Genomic DNA, 22,268 nt, shown 5'->3' with positions numbered 1-22,268 from the left:
AATGATAAAAATATAATTGTACGCAGTAACTTGCTGAACAGGGCATGTGGCTGTTAGTATTCAAAGCACGATTTCACTCTGCGTGGAAAATCCCCAAAATAATGAATATACCAACGTAATCCATACCGAGTAGCGAGAGCTGCAGGTAGCTACGGAATTACCGAAGCAAGTTTAAACCAGGGTCAGCCCGGGCCAATTTACAATGGCCCGAATCTAAGCCCGCCAGATTTATTCCTTCTTCTGATTGCCGGGTCTCGACTGTCTGCAGCACAAGTTCAAGTGGTAGTTGAAATTTTTTCCTCGGGCATGATGATCGCGCAAAGACGAAAATCACACACAAACAAACTACGTGGATTCAAGAACTGAACAAACCCGATCTGTTATCCGTTTGTGCAACATGCGGTATAGAAGCAAATGAAGAAAATAATATTGGCGATATACGCAGAGTGTTACGAGAATTCGTGTAAAGTGATAGATCGATAGACATTAAGACTCCAGAGCTATCTCCACAAACTTCGCCGATACTGAAACAAAAACGCAAAATCATGGCGTACATGGGTGAAATCGAGTCGTTCAAGAAAGGTGGAAAATGGGCAGCGTTTCTGAGCCAACTAGAGGCTTTTGTAACACTGAACGACATCCCGACGGTCAAGAAAAGTGCTTTATTATTAACAAAATTCAATCAAAGCATCGTGTAACAACGAAGATTTAGTGACAATGGACTATAAAACTTTATGCGATAAAGGCACGTCGCTACACGATGCAACCAAAAACGAATTCCTAGAACGGGTAAATTTCCGAAATCGAAAGCAAAAGGAGGATGAACCGATAGAAGATGTTGCCTTAGCTATCAAAATACTAGCGGCAAAATATAAATTCACGGAAGCCGAATTAGAAAAAAACATCATAGACCAGTTGATTAATGGAGTCAAGGATGATTTAACTAGATACGAACTGTTAAAAATGTCAAGCAAGACATCAAAGGAATTCACCGAAACAGCTAAAATCGTTGAAATGGCCACGAAAAATTCAAAATCCAAAAATAATTCGCACCCAGAGAACTCGGTGTCAACGTTCAACTACACAAGGTCAAGCAACAATGACGACCGCGGAAACAGATATCAACGGCAGGACCGGGCCAGCACCAGCAGACGACGATCAACAACACAACAAGGGGCTCGAGCGTGTCATTGCTGCTGTAAAAACAACCACCTGAAAGCTCAATGTTCGTTAAGATATAAATACTGTAGCGACTGTGGAAAACAAGGACACATATTTAAAATGTGTCCCCAAAAAAGCAATCAGACAGGTAGAGTCAATAACATCCAAAATGAGCAATCGAAGATCGAGAATCTAACGGAAAATCTAGGAACGAATTGCAAACGCTTAACGTGGACGATCTCAACGACAAGAATCGCTTTGTATCAGACTTGTACATGATAAAAACAAGTGACACAAATAATTATTTTGAAATACCACCGCATTTCGAAAACTCTCAAATAAACAACGTTACATTAAGCATGGAAGTCGATTCAGGAGCAAATGTCGCAGCCATTCCACTTTATGTTTACAATGAATACTTTCGGGACAGTCCTCTGTTACCACCAACACTAAATTTAGGTTCTTATGATGACAAAAACATAGCAGTAAAAGGCGTAATAATCGTTTCGGTACACAAAGGTTCAAAAATAGATAACCAAAAATTATACGTAATAGATAATAACGGCCATCCAATTGTCGGTCGAGAATGGCTCTACAAATTAAAAATGTGGCCGATTCGGTTACAAAACCCTAAGCAAAACTCGGAAGTAAATAATATCCGAAATTATAGTACTGAAACTATTGAGAAATTGAAAAAAGATTTTAAATATGTCTTCACCCCGGGATTCGGTTTATTTACAAAGGGAAGCGTGGAAATTCAATTGAAATCGGATGCCAAGCCAAAATTCATGCAGCCATACAAAGTCCCCGTTTCATTGAAACCGAAAGTAGAAGCCGAATTACATCGTCTGAAAGATAATAATATTATTCAACCGATCAATTACAGCGAATGGGGAACGCCCATTATTCCGTTACTAAAGAAAGACGGATCTACTCGAATAGTTGGAAATTACAAGGTCACAGTCAACCCATTTATCATAATAGATCACTTCCCTATGCCAAGAATTGAAGAGATATTTTCAATATTAGCAGGGGGAATAGCATATTCAGTAATAGACTTCTCTGAGGCTTTTTTGCAAATGCCGGTCGACGAAAAATCCCAAGAGATCATGACCATAGTAACACATATTGGATTATACAAATGCTTGAGATTATGGTATGGCATTGCAACAGGGCCAGGGTCATTTCAAAGAGCAATTTCCACGCTCCTCATAGGAATCCCGAACGTCCCAGTATTGATAGACGACATCATTGTTACGGCTAAAACAACAATAGATCACTGCAATAATTTGTACGAAGCATTTAAAAGATTAAATGAAGCAGGACTTAAGATTAACTTCAATAAAGGTAAATTTTTCCAAACAGATATAGAGTATCTAGGATATCGCATCAACGAAGAAGGCATACAACCAATGGAAAAAAATATAAAATGTCTACGCGAAGCGCCGAGACCATCGGTTGTGGCACAATTGCGGAGCTTTTCGGGGTCTATAAATTATTATGGCAGATTTTTACCGCGCTTAGCTACAAGATTGAAACCGTTGTATAATAATTTGGACAAAAATAGTAAGTTTTAATGGTCCAAGGAATGCGAGGTAGCATTCCAAAATATAAAAAAAGAACTTACATCGGATAAAATTTTAGTTCACTTTGACCCGAAGAAACCCATTGTGCTTACATGCGATGCGTTACCTTACGGCGTTTCAGCAGTACTGGCTCACAAAGATGAGAACAACTACGATCGCCCGGTTCAATATGCAAGCCGATTACTAAAAACTCATGAATGCAGTTATTCTCAATTGGACAAAGAAGGGCTTGCAATTACATTTGGTATAAAATCATTCTATGAATTTCGATTTGGTTCCCTTTTCACCCTACAAACAGACAATGCCGCGCTATCCGCATATTGCATCCGGAAAAATCAATTCCAACCATAGCCACAGCGCAGTTACAGAGATGGGCGGCATTTTTAGCTGCATTCAATTACAAAATTACGCACACAAAAGGAAAAGATAATTATGCAGATTGGCTGAGCAGGCTTTCCATACCAAGTGACGATGATAAAAATGATAAGAGATTCGCAGTTATACAAGACATGCCAGATACCTTTTTGAACAATATCATAACATTCGATTTCGCGACATTGTATTGGAAGCAAGTCCAAAAAGCGACGCGCGAGGATAAAGTGCTGTGCAAAATTTTAACATTTTGTTTGAATGGATGGCCTGAAAGGGAACCAAAAGAAACAGAAATAAAAGTGTATTGGCGCAAAAAAGACGCGTTAGCGGTGGAAAATAGTTGTTTATTATGGGGCCACAGAGTAATTATACCGAATAAATTACGCACTTTAGTTTTAAAAGAATTACACTGTAGCCACTTTGGAATACGTAAAACGAAAGCGTTAGCCCGTGGGTATGTTTGGTGGCCAAACATCGACGATGATATTGATCAGATAACAAAATCCTGTTTACCCTGCTTAAAAACAAATAAGAAACCGATGAAAATACCGTTAACTCCATGGGGATGGCCAACTACGCCATGGCACCGAATACACGCAGATTTTCTTGGACCAATCAATGACAAAATGGTATTAATGGTAATCGATAGCCATTCAAAATGGCCTGAAGCTTTCATTATGAATAATATGACCGAAACGGCTACAATCAAAAACTTTTCCGACTTGTTTTCTCGATACGGGTACCCGATAAATTTAGTTACAGACAATTTCCAATCATTTCGTGGTTATAAATTTAAAGAATTCACAAAAAAGCACGGTATACGCTACAGTAGGATTCCGCCACACCACCCAGCGACAAACGGCGCGGCCGAAAATTTTGTAGACACATACAAACGAAAAATTAAATGTATGATGATGAACAACATGAATTTAGAGGATGCCACACAGCAATTCCTACATGATTACAGGTCGACCCCGCAAACGTCAACAAATCAGTCGCCGACAAAGTTATTTCTTAACCGTGAATTACGGAATTGTTTGTCGCTTTTATGCCCGCATTATGTACAGGAAACGGTTGATGAAACGCATTCGAGGCAAAAAAAAAATTATATCGGAAGAAACCGCTCACATTTCAAAGTAGGAGATACAGTCATGGTTACAGATTATCGGGGGACGCATTCATCATGGGTAAAAGCCAAAGTTTTAAAAGAATCAGTATCAGGGGTAACTTACCTTGTAGAAATTTCACCTAATATAGTATGGAAACGGCATAGCAACCAGATGAAACTGTATCGCATTACCGAATCGCCGGAAGAATGTGTCAAACAAAGTGCAGATGTTGATGCAATACCATTAATGACACGGCGGTCAGAGCGAATCCGAAATCACACAGAAAAATAAGACAACGATTAAAACATTTTTTTTTTTATAGTCAGAGAGAGTGTAGTAGTATGGAATACAGGCAATGTATGTGGGGAATAGGGGTAAGCGTAGACACGTGTGTATGTGTTCGAGCAAGCGTGTCGATATAGACACGCCAGTATGTACTCGGTATCCGAGGTGTTAAGTAAGCGCTGTACGAACCAGTTGGTGAAATAAAAGGAATAAAGCAAAACACAACAGATATCGTTGTCCACCTCATTTATCCAAAATATTACAAGATAATTGAAGAATTGAAACTGACGGGGGGGGGGGGGAGGGGGATTCCTCAAGCTGAAATTATCTTCACGCGACAAACCACCCAGATTTTTACAAAATGAAGAAAAAAGCTGGGGAAATACGTACCTGAGATGTATAAGACGATGCGCGACTCGGTTATGTTTGATTTCGCAGTGCTGTTATCAGTTGTTGTTTCTCAAGCGAGTAAGTTACGTAAGAATTAATCGCACCGAGCATGAATCTGACGTTCGTGATTAAATGCTATTCCGTAAGAAGCGCGGCCATTACTTGTACGGTAAGGCGGGCAAACGGAGAACGCTCGTCACTTTGTTTCGGTATCGACGTATAATCAGCTCAACGCTTAACGCGGTATGAATATCGCTCTGATTGCCAGTAACTGCAGAACTGTGCGGTCAACTCGTTGCAACATCGCAATGACGTTCTTCGTTCGTCATCTAGCTACTAGTAGATTGGTTCTACCGGTAAATGGTGCACGTATTATTGCTTATCAGTGATCAATCGTACCGTTACTTTCCTTATCTCGAACCGCTTTAATCGGTATATCGGATTCGTAAATTTTTTGCTCTTTTTCAGCCTAAGAACATCAAACTCGAGGCTGTTCTCAGATCCGTATCGACCTCGGTTTCGCTTCAGGGTCGCGTAGTGCCGTTCAAATTGTCCGACATTGGGGAAGGAATTCGTGAGGTCACGGTCAAAGAATGGTGAGCGACTTCAATCATCTCCCATGTTTGTGTTACACGAAACAAATTGAGACAGCCTGTAACATTCCCGCATTGAAAGTGTCGAACGACAGTATCAGACAGGGTGACAAATGGTTGACTATTTCTTTACCTCAGGTTCGTCAAACCTGGAGACAAAGTGAGCCAATTCGACGAAGTCTGCGAAGTACAAAGCGACAAGGCTTCGGTCACTATAACCAGCCGATACGACGGGATGATAAAAGCCCTCCGATTTAAGGTAGACGAAATCGCTTTAGTCGGACAACCGCTGGTCGACATAGAGCTGGATGACGAGGGGGAAAATGGGAACGAAGAAGTTTCGGGGACAACTGAAATATCCCCCCAGGAGAAAACAAGCCTCAACACTGAACATCAGCGGGGGAGTGAGGCCTCCCGGGAATCCCTGATCGGAAAAGTTCTCACCACTCCTGCTGTCAGGAGAATAGCCATGGAGAAGGGTATTCGATTGAAAGACGTCGTCGGAACGGGTAAAAATGGCAGAATACTAAAGGAGGACCTTCTTTCATACGATGACAACGAGACGTCTGACAGTGACATCGAGGAATCAACCAAGCCGCAAAGGCAGCCTGATAAAACGAATCGAGTCCAAGGAGAGGTTAAAACCGTTGCCCTCAAAGGATACGCGAAACACATGTGGACAACAATGACACGCTCTCTGGTGAGTCCTACCGCGTGCCAAAATCTACCCAGAGTCAAAATCTTAAGGACTCTTAGGACACATTTGTTGAACAATTCATTGCACAGATTGTAAAGAATTTCATTTCAGAGCATCCCGCACTTCGTTTACAGCGACGAATGCGACGTGACGAAACTCGTCAAGTTAAGGGATGAGGTCAAAGCCGCCATGAAGGAACGGGGGATTGCTCTGACCTACATGCCATTCTTCATAAAGGCGATATCAAAGGCTCTTGAAAAGTTTCCCGAACTCAATGCCAGGCTGAACGAAGATACTCAAACCGTCGAAGTACTACCGTGGCACAACATATGCGTGGCCATGGATACTCCGGAGGGTCTGGTCGTGCCGAACGTAAAGAACGTTCAGAATCTCGACGTCGTGACCATCGCTAAGGAGCTCAACAGGCTCCAGGAACTCGGAAAAAGGACAGCCATACCACTGAGCGACTTGGCGGGTGGCACATTCACCTTGTCCAACATCGGAGTGGTAAGTAGTGTTTAAAAAATGTAGAACACAGAGATGAAGAGTAGTGAAAATCGTCAATTTTATTAATCGTTGCACACAGGTCGGCGGGACGTACACAAAGCCTGTGATATTACCACCGCAAATAGTGATCGGTGCGGTAGGAAGAACACAAAAACTGCCTCGTTTCGACGCCGATGATAAGGTAGTCGCAGCCCAGATACTGTCGGTTAGTTGGGCCGCAGACCATCGGGTGGTCGACGGTGCGACGATAGCTAAATTCTCAAACCTCTGGAAATACTACTTGGAGAATCCCGCGCTGTTGGTAATGAACTGATAATGATGACGAACATAGCGCGAGGTAGACTTTTAAATTTCGAACAACTGTACGGCAGGATCACTGCTGGGAGATTTCTCAGGTCTGATTGTTTTTGTACTTTATAATACTACAACTCTTATGGTAGAAAAAACAAAATCGACATTCAAATATCAGTTTTTTAAATTTATTCGAAAGTGTTGACTTACAAATTTCATATAGGCACAATATTTCGATCGTTGTAAAGAACATTCACATAAACATGTATGTACATGTAGATGTACAATATTTTTGGAAGAGCAGATCTAGAAGTTCAAGATCTGGATAACAGTGTACAAGATTTAACAACGCTTATATGCATATAAGACTATACAATATTACAATTACACGGTATTAAAATACATCATGATTACATATATCATGTGAGGCACTGGCAATTGGCGACTGGTTGAATAATAACACTTTTTCATTGTATGTTACAGTAATATCACAAAAAATATTATATACAAATTTATTGTATAAAAACATTGTTTACCTTAGGCACGTTAATAACGAGAACAACTTGATCATGTGGCAATAAGTATTAGATACTAAAAGCGAGTTGCTGTAAAGACGATCGATATAGCTAAATAAAATTGGTACGTGAATCGACAATATTATTAATTACAATATACGAGTAAAAATTGAGTAAATAAAAAAATTAATGAGAAAACAAAATGAACCACTTGAGACGTCTTTACAGGTTGCGAGCAAAAATAAACAAGGCACATTTATAAAATAGCTAATAAATCGTGTTACTGTGATCAGAGATCAGAAGTTGGGATCTATCAAGGCGACCTGGCTTTTTCATGTATCACAAGCTGAACAAATTTGGCCCTAAACTCTCTGATCTACGTCATGGCAGTAATCATAGATGGGGATTTCGGGAGGATCATCAGGCCTCAGTTTCGGCGCGCAACTTCTTGTGACCGCGACTACGCAGAGTGTGACAATAAATGAAGCTGCAAAGTGCCAGGAGAAGGAAAGAGCAAGAGTCTCGATTTTCAGAGATTCAAGATTACATTCCACAAGTGTGGCAAAATTGCATTCCACCCTGGTTCTGACCATGTGAGCGAGCCAGCTACCGTGAAGCAGAGTGGAAGCTGCCCTGAGGAGCTTCATCTCGGGCCAGACCAACTCGAGAACGACGGCAAAGGAGCTGGTCCAGACGATCCTAGCCAAGACTATCGCAGAGTTATTGGACTGGCTGGTCCACAAAAATAAAAATCCCTCGATAAAGAAGGCCTGGGCAAGCGCCATTTTGGCCAGACCGTCGCTCACGACGTGGGGAAAGTAGAAAGTGAGAACATCGACGAGGCCTGAGAGCGCAAAAAAGAGGTAAATTGTAGCGTGCACCACCTTCGGCGATGGCGCCGTCTCAACGCTGTTAGGCAAGTTTCCCGTGAGGGTGCTTGCCAAGCCCATCGCGGTCGCTAATAACTTGAGGGTTCCCTCCAGCGGATGTCGTCGTAACAGTTTCTGGCAGTTCCGAGAAGCCCTGACGAGCTTCGTCGGTTCTCGTTCGTGATCCAAATCACGGTGACTGTGCCAGTATTTAGCGTATTCGTAGCACCACTTCAATCCAAATACATAGAATATGCAACCAGATAATATATAGCCCAAGGCACTGTCATTCCGGTCCATTTTTAATATTCTTTTTTTTCTTTTTTTTTGTTAAATTTATTTTTCTTTTTTTATCTGCTGACGTAAGAGATTTTCTGGAAACAAAATAGTCTCTCAATTATTACAGGGTCAGTGACGTATTCGCGTAGATTAATCAATGTCTTGTTTACCAACCTTCAGGCAATTGTCAAGATTATGTATATTTTTTCCCTAATTCAACCGCACTAAACTTATCAGACTAAATGTAAACAATGAATATTTGCCCGCGCACACATTCATACATCACAAACTGATTCGATCACAGCTACTAGCTAAACCACGGCATGGCCTTTTTTAAAGATGGCGACACACAAAGAAACCTTGCGCATGTGCAGAGGACGCGATTCATTCACCAGCCGGAAAGTAGGAAATCTCTATCACCGAAGCTACGCTAATCGTAAAGTGGTTCCCCCTCTGCTGTGTAGGACGAACCTCGTTAGCAACGGTGAGCTGAACACATCGATGTCAGTGGGTATGTTGTGTAACGAAACCCAACACGTAAAAGTATTTCTTTGAAGGGTGAATCGAGTGAAGAAGTGTCAAAAGCGTGAGTGTGAAAATTGAAATAAGGGAAATAAAATGGACACCAAGGACGACGAGAGAACGGCGAGACTTCCGATAGATGGTTCAACTCGCGGTGATAAACCGGGAGGATTCGACTATGACGAGGACAAAGTAAGGTTAGAAGAAATAACTGGACAAGACGAGCAGTCTGACATGTTGAAAAAATTTAATTTTTGTCATTTTTTTTCTACATTTTCTTTCCGTCGTTTGGTTTCCGCACCGCCATCTTAGCTCCACGAGATGACAGCTTCCTACTCGGAAATATCATTCGATTCCCAATCGTCGCCGCCGATGTCGGATCTCCGTTCATTGATGGAATCCCCCGACTTGGACGGGGAGAAATTGGACTCCAACAATCCGAGGCCCAACAGTCTTGAGCTGAAAAACGACGATCTCAGTGCCGAGGAGGACGACGATGGACCTATCGAGATTATCCAACCGCCGAGCTATAACAAGGCGATCAAATACCTCCATCTCCAAGGCACTGTCACTCAGGAGGGAGACATGGTCCTCTTCGTCACCGAGGATTTGGAGAGCAAAATAAAGCTCTCGAGTCCGATAACCAAGAGAGGAGAGACGCCCTCGTTTCCTGGCTCGAGGAGTTCGACGCCTTGCCTCTACAGGCAGGCACTCACACCTCAGCTTCCCATTCTCGATCACAACGTCCTTAATGAGCTAGAAATGGAGGCTCGGAAGGTGGCGACCTCTGTCGACTCCTTGACCGAAAACCTTGCCGCGATATTGCATAGCGTAAGGGACAATTTTTGCCTCGAATTTCGAAAATTCATTCACCCCGAAACCTTCAAACTACTTCTTCACTTGCATTCTCGTAGGGGATTAAGGTAAGGGCAGTTGTTGAACTTGTCCGAATTACTGACCTTTTTTGGTTGTATCTGTTCGATCCTTGGTTCTAAAATTACCGAAAAATAAATTTGCAATGTTCAACAGTCTAGAAATTGGTTTTCGTCATCGAAAAATTCACAATTTGTGCCGTCAATTTATAAATTTGGAATATAATGGGATCGATAATTGGGTCTAAACGTGTCAATAACTGGTATACTTACCTTACCATAAAAGTATCTGAAGTGTACCTCACCGATGTTCTTTATCTCGTGCATTGTTGTAGTACATCAAAGAACATTGAACCTGTAGAAACTAAGAAAAAAACGTGCCCAATATTTTCTGATGTATACCACCATATCATAGAGTAAAGTAAACGGCTGAGGTACACCTCGAGTACTTTCACGTGGAACTGGTTTGAACCCCTGGAAGCATTCGAATGTTTTTATTTTTTTATTTTTCTTTGGCCATTTTTCTCTTCCATTCTACCATTTCGACCATCTCCTTTCCGTGCTCTTTACTGAAAGGTTCCTTTGCTTTTCAGGTGTCTGCGTTGACAGTCGATTGCTTAGAGACTTACAGAGACGCGGTCTGCAAGACCTGCGACGCTGTAGACCACAACATCAAGTCGATGTATCAGCTGATGGCGAAGTGCGAGGAGCTATCCAAGTCTATGGGTCCAATATACAAGCTGGCAGAGCGAATGTGAGTCCCATTTTTCTTTCTTTCGTTTGCACGTTTTCTATGGAGCGCGCGGCGACTGCTGGTGTATATAATACCTAATATACTCGGGTTCGTATCCATTTCTATTCATTTTCCTTTCATATCATCTCACCGTTCGAATTTTCATACGCTCGATTAAATCTCGCGGCTGTTTTAAAGACGTATCAAGTATATACCTATACATTTTTCTCTCTCTTTACTTCGCTTTGGAACACATTCGATTTAACCGCCTACTTAATCCGACGGTTAACGGGAGGCTATTGATATTTAAAGCCGAGGCGATTTTCGCCAGGGTTTTATGCCGGTTCTCTTCATTGCCGTTTGGAAAAATGGAAAGGGCTTGCAGTCTCGGCGCGTGCAGGGTCAATTGATGAGTTATTCAAAAGGTAGTTCGGTTCGACCGCGGATGCACAGCCAGTATCCTGCAGACTCTCGAATCAATGTTAGATATTCCCGTGCCGATTCTTGAATACATATTCATCGGGAAATTATACCGCGAGGTGGAAAAATCTCGAGTTAAACCGTAGCAATTACCTTAAAACTGCACCTCCTCTCTCTCTCTCTCTCTCTTGATAATTAACGCCGTTGAAAACTAATTGCCGACAGTGAAAATAAACAAATAAGAAAATAAAATCACGGTCCGGTATTTCGTTATTAAAATATTCCTGCTATCCTCACATCGGATGGGTACCTAATAATTTATCTTACAACATTTGTCAATCTTTGGGTAAAAATTATTTCCTCGACGAACGCGTTCGCACAAAATATCTGTCCGGTAATAATTGAAAAATCCGGTATGCGTTTAATTAAAATAAAAATTCGAAATGCCTTTTCTTCTTAACGGATTAATGAACAATTTTAAATCTCATCCAATAATAATTGCACGATTCTGTTTTAAAATCATTAATTTCCGAAGGTGAATAAAATAAAGTGAGTTTCATAAGAACTGAAGCTTCGTTCACGTCGGGAATTTTTTTTTAATTTCCTTATTCCTCCTCCTTGGTTCTTGTGCTGGAAAAATTAACCACTTTAGAAAATAATTCTAAAAACGTATTCCTCGAAGTTAATTCACTTGCAGGTTACCTTAAGTCGACAGCTTTGAAATTTTGCATACAATTAATGCAGTCTTGATATGCAGACTTTGCCGACCGTCGTCGCTAATTGCAACGTGTATAATGTATACGCAGGTATTACAGAATGTCAAAGCTGAAAGAAAATGTATAAAGACGACGTGCCAAGCGGCATTAAAAATATTTCAGTACCTATGCATAACAGTTCCAAGTGGCATGTGGAAAACGGCCGAACGTTTTACTCATGCATCCGCTTAATTATTTCTCGGATTATTTTCCTTACCCCCCACCCGTTTCAATTCAAATAAATAGCTCAATACAAAGCGCGAAAAAGAGACGGACGCTGCCAACAAATATCGAAGCGGCGACGCCGTTTCGCGAACGCGTTAATTGCGAAGAATCAACAGTTCAGTTAATCACCCAGCTTGAATCTCGCTGATTTTCACCCCCCGCCCCTGACGTTTTGCGAACGAATTCATTTTTGAACAGCTGTTCAACTCTTTAATTTACACCGGGATACTTAGGATCCCACCTTTTTCTTTGCAGCTTCATATTTATTGAACTACTTTCTTCTGTATGGATAACTGTCGAGTTTTCTGATTCGACACGGTCCCTGAAATATTTCTAAGTCTAAGAACGATTTGAAATTTATTTATTTATTGCAAAAATAGCACGTGTAAACAAATGATCGAAATTCGTACTTTTCCACGAAAATAAGCATTTTCTGCTAATCTAGCATGAAAATCCGAATGCAAAATTTTACACAAACTGAATACGCACTAAAAAATTTTTCTACTCCGCCATTTTGAATTTTCGAATTTCGAATTTAGATTTGTCATCAGTGACCCCAAAAACTTTGAAACGACAAGTTTTATCAAAATCAAATAACTCTCTGAATTTACGTCCGCCATATTGGATCCGCCGTTTTGAATTTTCCAATTTCGAGTTCAGATTCGTAATCATTGACCCCAAAAACCATGCAACACAATCCTTTATCAAAATCAAATGACTTTTTGAATTTACATCCGCCATATTGAGTCCGCCATTTTGAATTTTCGAATATCGAGTTTAGATTCATAACCAGTGACCCCAAAAGCACATGAATGCAAAATTTCAAGTGAATCGCATGTGAGAAAAAATGTCTGCACGAAAGGGTTAAACACGTGCGTATGGATATATTCATCACCGCAAATTGCGATCGATTTTTATCTTCCAATTATCGTCTGCACCGAATTATTACATCAACTTCGTTCCAGAAAGGAGATGAAGAGGATGCTGGAGCTTTTCGAGAACACGATGAACATGTGAGGGGGTAAACGGGAAGTGAAAATACAAGAATGAGGTAAAACTGATCGCCATATCAGACCACGCGACTCGTTGCAAATATTAACTCGCTTTCTTCTCAATCCGATAGGTGTACACGTATAATGTAATTTGCAATATGGCAGACCGTCGATCGATTCAAGGGTTCTCACCATATGTAACTATTGTACACAGATATTTATTCAACCAGTTGCGTCGCGTCATAATTCACACGGTGTTTCGTTTCTCACCGATAAATTCCGCGCGCTCGCTAACAAGTCAAAAGGTTTAATTACACTAACGACGCGTCAACGTTTTATACCCTGCAGATATTATTACTATAACCACAAGCTCGTTAATAGGGACAGGGCTGCTCGGGTTAAACCACAATATCCATACGTTCAGTAGCGAATCAAACCCGACTCTCAATCTGCATAGTAATTATTACACAAGGTGCTTACGCGTGATTCACTGTGTGTAAATTGGCACCTTTTTTCGAAACCGTACAGCTTACGGCTTTTCAGTTTTGTTAGTTTACGTCTGACTCAATTATGGGGAACCCGCATGGAAGCCGTATTTGCTGTTTGTATTATAACGCGAGCGCGTTATACCAGCTAGTATGACTCGAGGAATTGAATTCAAAGGGTCGAGCTGCTCTTTTGCGAATTTCTTTTCACCCACTGTCGTCGGCTTATCATTATTTATCGTTAGATGCGCGGTTCTCTCTGCACCGCTTTTCATCGTCGCCAATATTTCTGTCTTTTGAAAATATGTTTTATGCTTGTATGTTCCACCCTTCGTTCTCTTTTCGTCTATTTATTATATACTGTTACACGCGATGAACGATTTTTTACACTTTTTTACACGCCGTTTAAATTACATGCACGCCGTTCATTCCAGCGATTAATCGATTAGGCGATAAATTGGTGAAATCATTTTTATCAATGTAAGTACGAAATTTCAGTAAAATCAACTGGTACGAAAACTTTTCCTTCAAATAGTCAATTTTTGTTCTTTGAAATGTGTGTATCCGTTTGTTTTTGCCAAACTCCATGTCTTATTTATATTTTTAAACAGTGATATATTTAATCTTTTTATACTATCGCAACATTCCGCTTAAATATGTTCAATTTGAAAAAAAAATAACAATTTTTAACCCAGATGTGCAGTAATAATATTGTTAGTCAATTGAATATTAATTCTTCCCAAATGATGTGTAACCCCGGTTAAAGGGTATCTAGGTTCCGATAAATCAATGTTGAAAAGTTTTAATCGGTTTTCGTATTAGGCCCGTGAAACATTAGACATAGGTATAGTTTTAAAAAATATTTCAAACGTATAAATCGTTGTAAATATGACGATATGAATAAAACACGCAAATATCGATGTGACATTTCAACCCTGCTGTTCACGCTTTATACTTTCTCGAAATCCTAATTCAAACTTAATCCATAATACAAAACTAGCAATGTCAATGAAATAAATAGCTGACTATGCAGACGGCAGGTTTGTAACCCTGAAGAAAAGTCTCGCAATTTTCGACCTGTGCCAGTAAATTTCTTGATAGTTGAACGGTGATTGCAGACCAGATGGAATCGCACCTGGCGCGCAAAGTGTACATATATTTTGAAAACCTGGCGCCTACCCGGCCGTTTGGTATAATTTATATCGAGCTGAATTGAGGAAATTTTGATGGGATTCAGCGATTAGAGAAAAGCGACTCGCGCCTAACGCCGAAAGCGCGAAAGATATGGGGATTAAATTCAAAGGTAGGTAGGTAGGTAGGTATTACAATTATATACTGCACGTAACACCGCGTCGCATAAATAATAGCATTAACGAGTTACGCGTGTGTTGATTCGAATGAATGCCGTCGATTGCGATGAGCCCCCGGTAGTATTTCATCTCACTTTATTTTTCGCCTTATCCTTTCTCCCCTCCCACCTTTTGTTCTTTTCCTTTTTAATCAACGCTCAACTGTCCCTCGACGCAATACGCCATATAAGCCCCTCAATCGGCTCTTCCGAAGACTTAGATAAGTTTTCTCCGTGTCCCCAAAGTGTCGGGGATCAAATCGTTCGTCGTAAAATACCCGCTATTTATACCGACGTTCCTATCAAAAAAGGAAGGAAGAAAAAAAAATAAAAATACCAATTTCGAGTATTCAATTTCTTCATTCACTTGTTTTTATTATTTTCACATTACACCTTTCAATAAATTTCAACTCAAAGAAAAGTGACAAAGTGATATCCAATCAAGGTTAAAAAAGTGATCTCATCAGTCAGACTGGATTAATATCTTATAATTTGTCGCGCATTATTCCAATTTTGAATTGAAAACCGATACGGTGATATGTATTTCTCATAACGAGTAGTTTGAATTAAAGTGAACTAGATTACTTTTAGTCAGCTCTACAGTAGAAACCCTGTTATCACTATCGGCTTGTATTTTCCTGTTCCTGATTTTTTTTTTTTTTTTCTTTTTTATAGTCGTCAATCAATTTGCAAATCTTCAGTTATGATGATTCAAATTCGACGAATGAGCTGAAGTTAATACATGACTGCTTGACACGTCGCAGAAATATTACCCATCTTTTTGTTACCCTATATTTTTTTTCTCTCATTTCTTACAAGGTTGATAAAAGGTACGTACATATCATATATTATACCCAATATTCCACGTAATATGAATGAAATATGAACGAATAAGAAAAACGAGGAAAAAAAAAAGAAAGAAATTGTATTTCTATCGACGCCTGCAGCGATGAGAGAGGAGAGAAGAGAGCCGTAAGGTACAATGGGACGGGATGATTGTCAAAGATCGAGTGTATGATGAAAGCGACCCATGCGTGACCCGGGCGAAGCGTGTTCCACGTTCACAATGGTGATTCGAGGCTCTCTGTACGACTGCAGTATATATCCATATACATATACACATGCGGTGTACATAGTTTGGCTATACCCGATCAAGCCTAGACAGCCTGGAGCGAAATAGGCAGCGCGATACGTTTCGTACACGTGACTGCGTTCACTCCATTGCCGACTGTATCGACGAGTTTTGAATTAGGTTGGCAACAGTGGCGCGCGCGAGCCGAGAAAGCCAATCAGTGAAGCTCGCGGCTCGCTAGTCGATCTACGCCGCGTCTCCAGTTCGTTGAGCGCCGTGAACGCGTCAGTGTCGCCAACTCAGTTTCAGGCACGCCAAATCAAATAGCGACAGAACGAACCGAACTGAGTATACGTAACTAGACGAGTATTGTGCGAGTACCGGGGCAATGCAATGAATGAACTTTCGGAGTACACGAGTAGGTACCCTCGCAGCGCCAAACATGAACCAGCAAAAGCAACGCGCGATGTCCGTTTTCCTTTGTCTCATGCCGTCTGGCTCTCTTCGTTCCTGCAGCAGGTGTGTCACAAGTTGAAGTGTTCGTTTCCCTATAGCGACGATTCGATCCTGCTGTTTGCCGATACGAACTTCAAAGCGAACAAAACCGCGCCCACGCTTCTGTTGAATTTATCATTAGTCAAGGGCACTTACATTTCAGCAATTGACTGCATGCAGTGACGGTACTTGACGCAATCAAAATTAAAGGAATGAATCGTGTTCAAAGTTGGGATAGGATATTAAAGGATTCTGACACTATTTCGGTTAATATATTGCTCGAAAGTACTTTTTTTTTTAAGACGACTTGACCGCTAACAGCCCTGGAATTGTTAAAAAAAAAACAAGCGTAGTTTTGACATTATTTTAGTTCTGCCAATTATATTTTTTTTTTTTTTTGCAAGTCCGTGACCGTAGGAGTATAAAACTTGATTCCAGCGTTGTTTCAGAGGCTGTTGGAGGAGCGGGAAATTGTTTTACGAGTGAATATAATATGCGGAATATGTAGGTACATGTATACGTGTATACCGGCAATGTATGCCAGTGATTTCAATTTCCGTCGGGTGCGAAGGAAGCGAGCGGTGAGTTTAATAACGTTAAAGTCTTGGAACAAGATTACCATAGAAATGTGAAGATCGCGAGACAGCAATCCGCGGGGGTGATACATTGTAACGTCATTTAATCCGCTCCACAGTGCCGAATCTAGAACGCCAGCACCGTTATCAGCACTTTTACGAGCACCACCTACCGACTCCACTAACTTCGGTACCTACTCGACAACGCGATCTCTATTAGCGGTGAACACACGGAATTCTATCCCTCCGTATACCTAATTCACCCCAATGGCGTAGCGGTCGTAGAATACTCTCTAAAATTCAACCCTCCCCTGCCCGGAATTTCGAGGAGAAAATTTCACCCCCGTAACGTAGCGCAAAGAGAGAAAAATTAACTTTTTACAACAGATGTTTAATTGACCGTCGAACATATCCGGCTTTGAATTTTCTTTTTTTTTTTTTTCTCTCATGTCACAACATTTCAGCGCGGTGATAGACCGGGAAAACCGGGAATATTGAGGGAATTAAGACGGACTGTTTCTAACTTTCTAAAATTGTATTATTCAATTTCTGATTATTTATGTGAAACGAAGCAGTACTATGTGTTTTTTAGATTCGAATTTACATATACAAGGTCCACAACTTCTGGAGCTCTTGGTCATAAAATCTGCACAACATTAGCCAAGTTTCGTGAAAAAAACGTCAAGGAAAAATCAGGGAATTTTATTTGAGCCAAGTTGTCGCCAACCTGCATTTGTGTCTCATAACGATGTCATTGCGCGACATGTGAAATAATAAACTGGGCAGCGTGAATTAAATTCTCTTCCACGCCACTGCACGTGGTATTTTCCGGATTTTCACGTGTTAATAGCGTGCGAGCCACCTCGGTTGAATACGTATGTGGGCTAAGGGTAGGGCATGCGTCGATTGCATGGTAGTAGTGTATGAAGCGTTGTAAAAGTCATGGTATAATCAGTCGAAATAAAATGCCGGATTTACGAGTGAAGGGGCTGAAGCGGCAGATTCGGAGGCAGCGCCGTTGGTCGGCGACGCGGTAATTGAGTCCAATATATCGTCTAAACCGGAATTGCGAGGAAATTTAGAACGTAGTAGCTACTCGAATTTTTCACCCTTTTGTTCCTCTCAATTCCCAATTACATTCTCTCTTCTGGTCACAGAGATCTTTTAATCGCATCACAATGTCATTCTGCATTAGGACAGAGGTATGTACGACACTAAAAGTGTACCCAAATGTCTTTATATTAATCAGATAATTTTATTACGAAGATTATATAAATTGTTATCGAAACTCTGGTTTTAGCGACACTAGAGAATTTTTATAAGCAAATTGTGATTGTTGATTGTCGGCGAAATGAGAATATCTTCTTCCCGATCTATCTACAATTTTTCAAGTACGAAAAGCACCATATTCAATGTTCATTGTAAGCCCTGAAGTCGCAGTGAATCAGTCATTCTTGTTTCTGGTTGCAGTAGGTACAGCGCAAAGCGGGAACTCGTAACACGGCTGCACCGGAAGCTTCCAATTTAACAATTATGAACAGTTGAGTAAACTCGGTGATTTAATATTTGTGTAATTGTTATAAAATATATTGCGCCGTTCCCACAGATCGCTCTCACGTCGCGTACGTGCACACTACGTGAGGCAAAGTGGATTCAAATGAAATTCCATCCCCTGGATACCGACATCCTAGCTTTTCACCCTCCAACGGATATATAAACGAATGCACGGAGCCATGATGATTCGATATCTGCTTGTTCAAAATTCCCAGCTGTCTGTCTTCTTCGATGAAGTTTTACGATACCGACGTACAGTTGATAAATTAAATGACGAATGCACGTTATAAATAAGTTTCAATGAAAAATACTTCGTGGGTATAAACGGGGGTTTGAACTGTTAACGTCTTAAGTGCTGAAAGAAGTCACTTTTTGCTCTGAGGAAGGCTGATCTTGCTTCGACCGAAACGTCAGCATTTGGCTAGTAAATAAATTTGACTGTTTACATCCACGAAGTGTTTTTTATTAAGTCAATTCTACGGTCAAGAAAACGTTACATATGTTATAAATAAGCATGTACCAACTTTCCGCCGTCTAGGAAATTTGAAGGTTTGGAACAAGACTGAAATTGAATCAAGGTAAATGTAAATGTAGTTCAATTCCACTCTCATTCATTTCAAGCCTCCTATTTCAGTTCCGATGGATACTCGGTAGATGTTAAAGAGCTCGATCGAAACGAATACGTATATATGTATAGAACCATCGACAACTAGCCTTTAGTATTCTTAGGAATCCAGAAGGTTCTTAAAAAATAGTGTAAGAATTCTTAATTCTTAGAAATCAGCACAGAATTTTTGATATTCAAGAAATTTCTTAGATAGTCGTACCACAAACCTTGTGTGTTTACTGCAGTCTCGAAGCGAGTCTGAGTCGATAATCCATTGGATGATCGATGCTTGGATCCGGGGGTTGGCGGAGGTTAAATAGGCGCAGGAAAGAGGGTGAAAATAAAGCGGGATACGGTGAGTAGGAAACGGGGGTCTACTTTGTAACCAAAGACCAGAAGAAGGCGTCTGACACTAGGGGGAAATACAGATCATATTCCAGGATGTGCATTAGAAGCTCGAGCCCTGTGGCCGCCGCGGGCCACCCACTCGCTCAACGCAGAAATGGAGCGCCAAGGGGCAACTAGCCGCACACGTGACGCCGCTGTCTACCTTACCGACCGAGCGGTAACCTCAAAATAACCGCCCCGCGATCGATCTCAGGAGTTCGCAGTTCTGTGCGTCACTTGTTTTGTCCGCGAAAGACTGCAGTCTTCCTTTTTCTCTTCACCCACACCCCGTCTCTTCTTCTTCTCTTTCTACGTCTTCGTGTTCACCGTGCCCTTTTTACACCGCATGGCATTCTCCTCCGCCCGCGGATACATTTAATTTCTCATCATTCCGTGCGGTGTCGACTGAGGCGAGAAACACCTTGTTCATTTATTCCCGTATGCTCGTACCTACACGGGTACTCTAGTATAGACTGCACCCGACCACCTTCCTCTGTGTACTGTGTATATTGTGCAACGACTGTTGAAAAGGCTGATGCACGAATGCAGGGATGCAGGTATACCCACACCGTCACAACGGCATCGCGTTATCCCTGCAGCCGCCGTTATGTTACGTTCTGGTCTGTTCCGTTCCGTTCCGTTCCGTTCAGCATCGTCCCTCACCGCCCGCGCCTTTTGTGCGTATCATCCAACTATTATGTGTCCAGGGCATTGAAAGTAATTTCAGAGAGCCTTCACCCAGACAGCGGCCTGCATTGACTATTGTTCGGTACAGAGAGTGAGCCTCAAACAAATATTAACGTAATTTACTTTATGAGGATGGTACGATATGAAGTAAAAATTCAATATATCTCTATGTAGGGAGAGACTTTTGTCACCGCAGTCACTGTACACTGTGCGCGATAGCTCGTTTAATTTATTGCGGAAAAGGATAAAATGTACGTATATAGTAGGTAATATGCCGGCATGTTACGACTGCTTTCATGACCCGTTAAACGATGAAATTACTTTTTGCACCAGAGAGTTCGAGGTCATAGACAAGTCCGAAAGGATTTAATGATTTTTTACAGATGTTTGATACTGCGACACACGACGTGAGGAAATAAGGTGTGTCGGAACTGAAAACCGATTTTCGCTAAGTCTGAATACATCCAAGATGACGACATAGAAATGTAACTTGGCGGCGCCCATCTATCTAACAACTGAGTCCACGTGAATAGGTTACTCGAGGCTACTTGTTTATTTCCGTGTATTGTGTTTGTTGAAAATGCAAGTTTCTGCAGTCAAAATTTGCAACAATAATAATATAAAAACTAAAGGACAAAATATCAAGTTTTTTTCGTTCCCTAAAGAGGATAATAAAAAACGTGCGTGGGATGAAGCGTGCGATAAAAGTGAGGTGGAAGTGAATTTGAAAAATGCTATGTGCATTTCAAGTGTCTGAAATTAATGTAATGTCCGGCTCTTACTTGGCTCAGTTCTCTTTTAGTTCGAGCTTGTGTGCAAACCTGATCTTCGAGGAATGGAACCAGAGATTTATGAAAAAGAAATATTTTTAAGGATCGAATTGTTATTCACGTTTGAATTCAGCGCTTATGTGACGTCACTTTGGACATGTCTTCTGATTGGTCCAACTAAAGCGTATGTGCATTGTTTCACCTCATTTTCTTACATCATGCTTCGACTATCATATAATTGATAATTGCACTCTGAACTTGACCATTAACGCAACATCGGAAAGCTCGTCAAGTCGGACGGTGGGTAGACTGTGAAAAAGGAATCGGTTCAGTGATTGGTAAAAGTGTCGAGGCTGAGGTTTCAGATAAGCTTGGGTAAGGTGGCCGCAACACTTGTCTTTTTGTTGGTCTGTTGGTCCGTGGAAGGAGCAGAGCATACACCAGTTGCAAAAGCGGCAAAGGAAGGAAGAAAGTGACTTTGGGATCGTAATGACTAAATAAAAGATGGGGGTAGATAGGAAGCCCTTCTTGTTTACTCTTTACTTCTGGACGTCGAGATGCTGATGCAGCCTGGCCTGCATTTTCTGTTTACTCCGGTCAGCGTCTTGAAGAGGATGCCGCGACGACATTAACTCTTACATAAGCGTCTTTCACCGCTAACCCATGAATCTTGATGGAAAGTGTCTCTCTTACCTGCAGCTAACCCAGCGTTTCTACCCCTGATAAGAATCGCGATATGTAAGGAAGAAAATTTATACATGGCACAATTCCAATTAGCCACCCTTCTTCGTAGGTACTGTCGTTTACCTTTCGTCAACATGCGTGAAAAATGCACTTTCACGGATCAGCGAATGTGAACTTGATCCACGAAATGAAGAGAAGAAAGAAAAAAAAAACACCTGGTTCACTTCTTGTTGCTCTTCACATTTACCTCCGTCATTCCGTGTCCAGAGCGTTAGCCAAGTACGCCTAACAGCAAGAGCTCCATGCACTTGAGCGAAGAAGCTCTAGACACATTTCTTTAGGCAAAGAGCGAGACGAAGACTCGAGTAGGATGTAGGTTGCTGTCGTTGCGTCGAAGGAACGCGTGGAACGCTTCACAGGCGTAATCCCAC

General features: G+C 41.2%; 4 protein-coding genes across 5 annotated transcripts; 3 read left to right on the top strand and 1 right to left on the bottom strand.

Annotated features, from left to right (window-relative positions):
* The first annotated feature begins 717 nt into the window (after nt 1-717).
* LOC138191049 (uncharacterized) lies at nt 718-1,440 on the top strand. The gene has a single exon (XM_069136518.1). It carries the CDS (start codon nt 718-720, stop codon nt 1,438-1,440), a length of 723 nt encoding a protein of 240 aa, XP_068992619.1.
* Nucleotides 1,441-4,854: 3,414 nt separating this feature from the next.
* Dbct (Dihydrolipoamide branched chain transacylase E2) lies at nt 4,855-7,646 on the top strand. 2 transcript variants are annotated; one of them, XM_046629947.2, is made up of 5 exons: nt 4,855-5,259; nt 5,372-5,499; nt 5,635-6,196; nt 6,305-6,700; nt 6,780-7,646. In XM_046629947.2, the coding sequence occupies exons 1-5, from the start codon at nt 5,149-5,151 to the stop codon at nt 7,011-7,013; spliced, it is 1,431 nt and encodes a 476-aa protein (XP_046485903.1). In that variant the 5' UTR covers nt 4,855-5,148; the 3' UTR covers nt 7,014-7,646. The 2 variants fall into 2 exon arrangements, with proteins under 2 accessions (XP_046485903.1, XP_046485904.1); XM_046629948.2 differs by having other exon boundaries at nt 4,855-5,266.
* On the bottom strand, nt 7,296-9,010 carry LOC124220687 (transmembrane protein 45B). The gene is made up of 2 exons (XM_046629951.2): nt 8,829-9,010; nt 7,296-8,749 (listed from the first exon to the last, which is right to left on the bottom strand). The coding sequence occupies exon 2, from the start codon at nt 8,673-8,675 to the stop codon at nt 7,869-7,871; it is 807 nt and encodes a 268-aa protein (XP_046485907.1). The 5' UTR covers nt 8,676-8,749; nt 8,829-9,010; the 3' UTR covers nt 7,296-7,868.
* On the top strand, nt 8,766-14,591 carry BORCS6 (BLOC-1 related complex subunit 6). Its single transcript, XM_046629950.2, has 5 exons — nt 8,766-9,138; nt 9,212-9,368; nt 9,489-10,007; nt 10,642-10,802; nt 13,147-14,591. The coding sequence occupies exons 2-5, from the start codon at nt 9,273-9,275 to the stop codon at nt 13,196-13,198; spliced, it is 828 nt and encodes a 275-aa protein (XP_046485906.1). The 5' UTR covers nt 8,766-9,138; nt 9,212-9,272; the 3' UTR covers nt 13,199-14,591.
* The last annotated feature ends 7,677 nt before the right edge of the window (nt 14,592-22,268 follow it).

This window comes from Neodiprion pinetum, chromosome 5 (assembly GCF_021155775.2).
Source record: "Neodiprion pinetum isolate iyNeoPine1 chromosome 5, iyNeoPine1.2, whole genome shotgun sequence".
NCBI classification, from domain to species: Eukaryota; Metazoa; Arthropoda; class Insecta; order Hymenoptera; family Diprionidae; genus Neodiprion; species Neodiprion pinetum.
The sequence above is the reverse complement of the archived record's forward strand: the minus strand, read 5'-3'. Positions and strand labels throughout refer to the sequence as shown.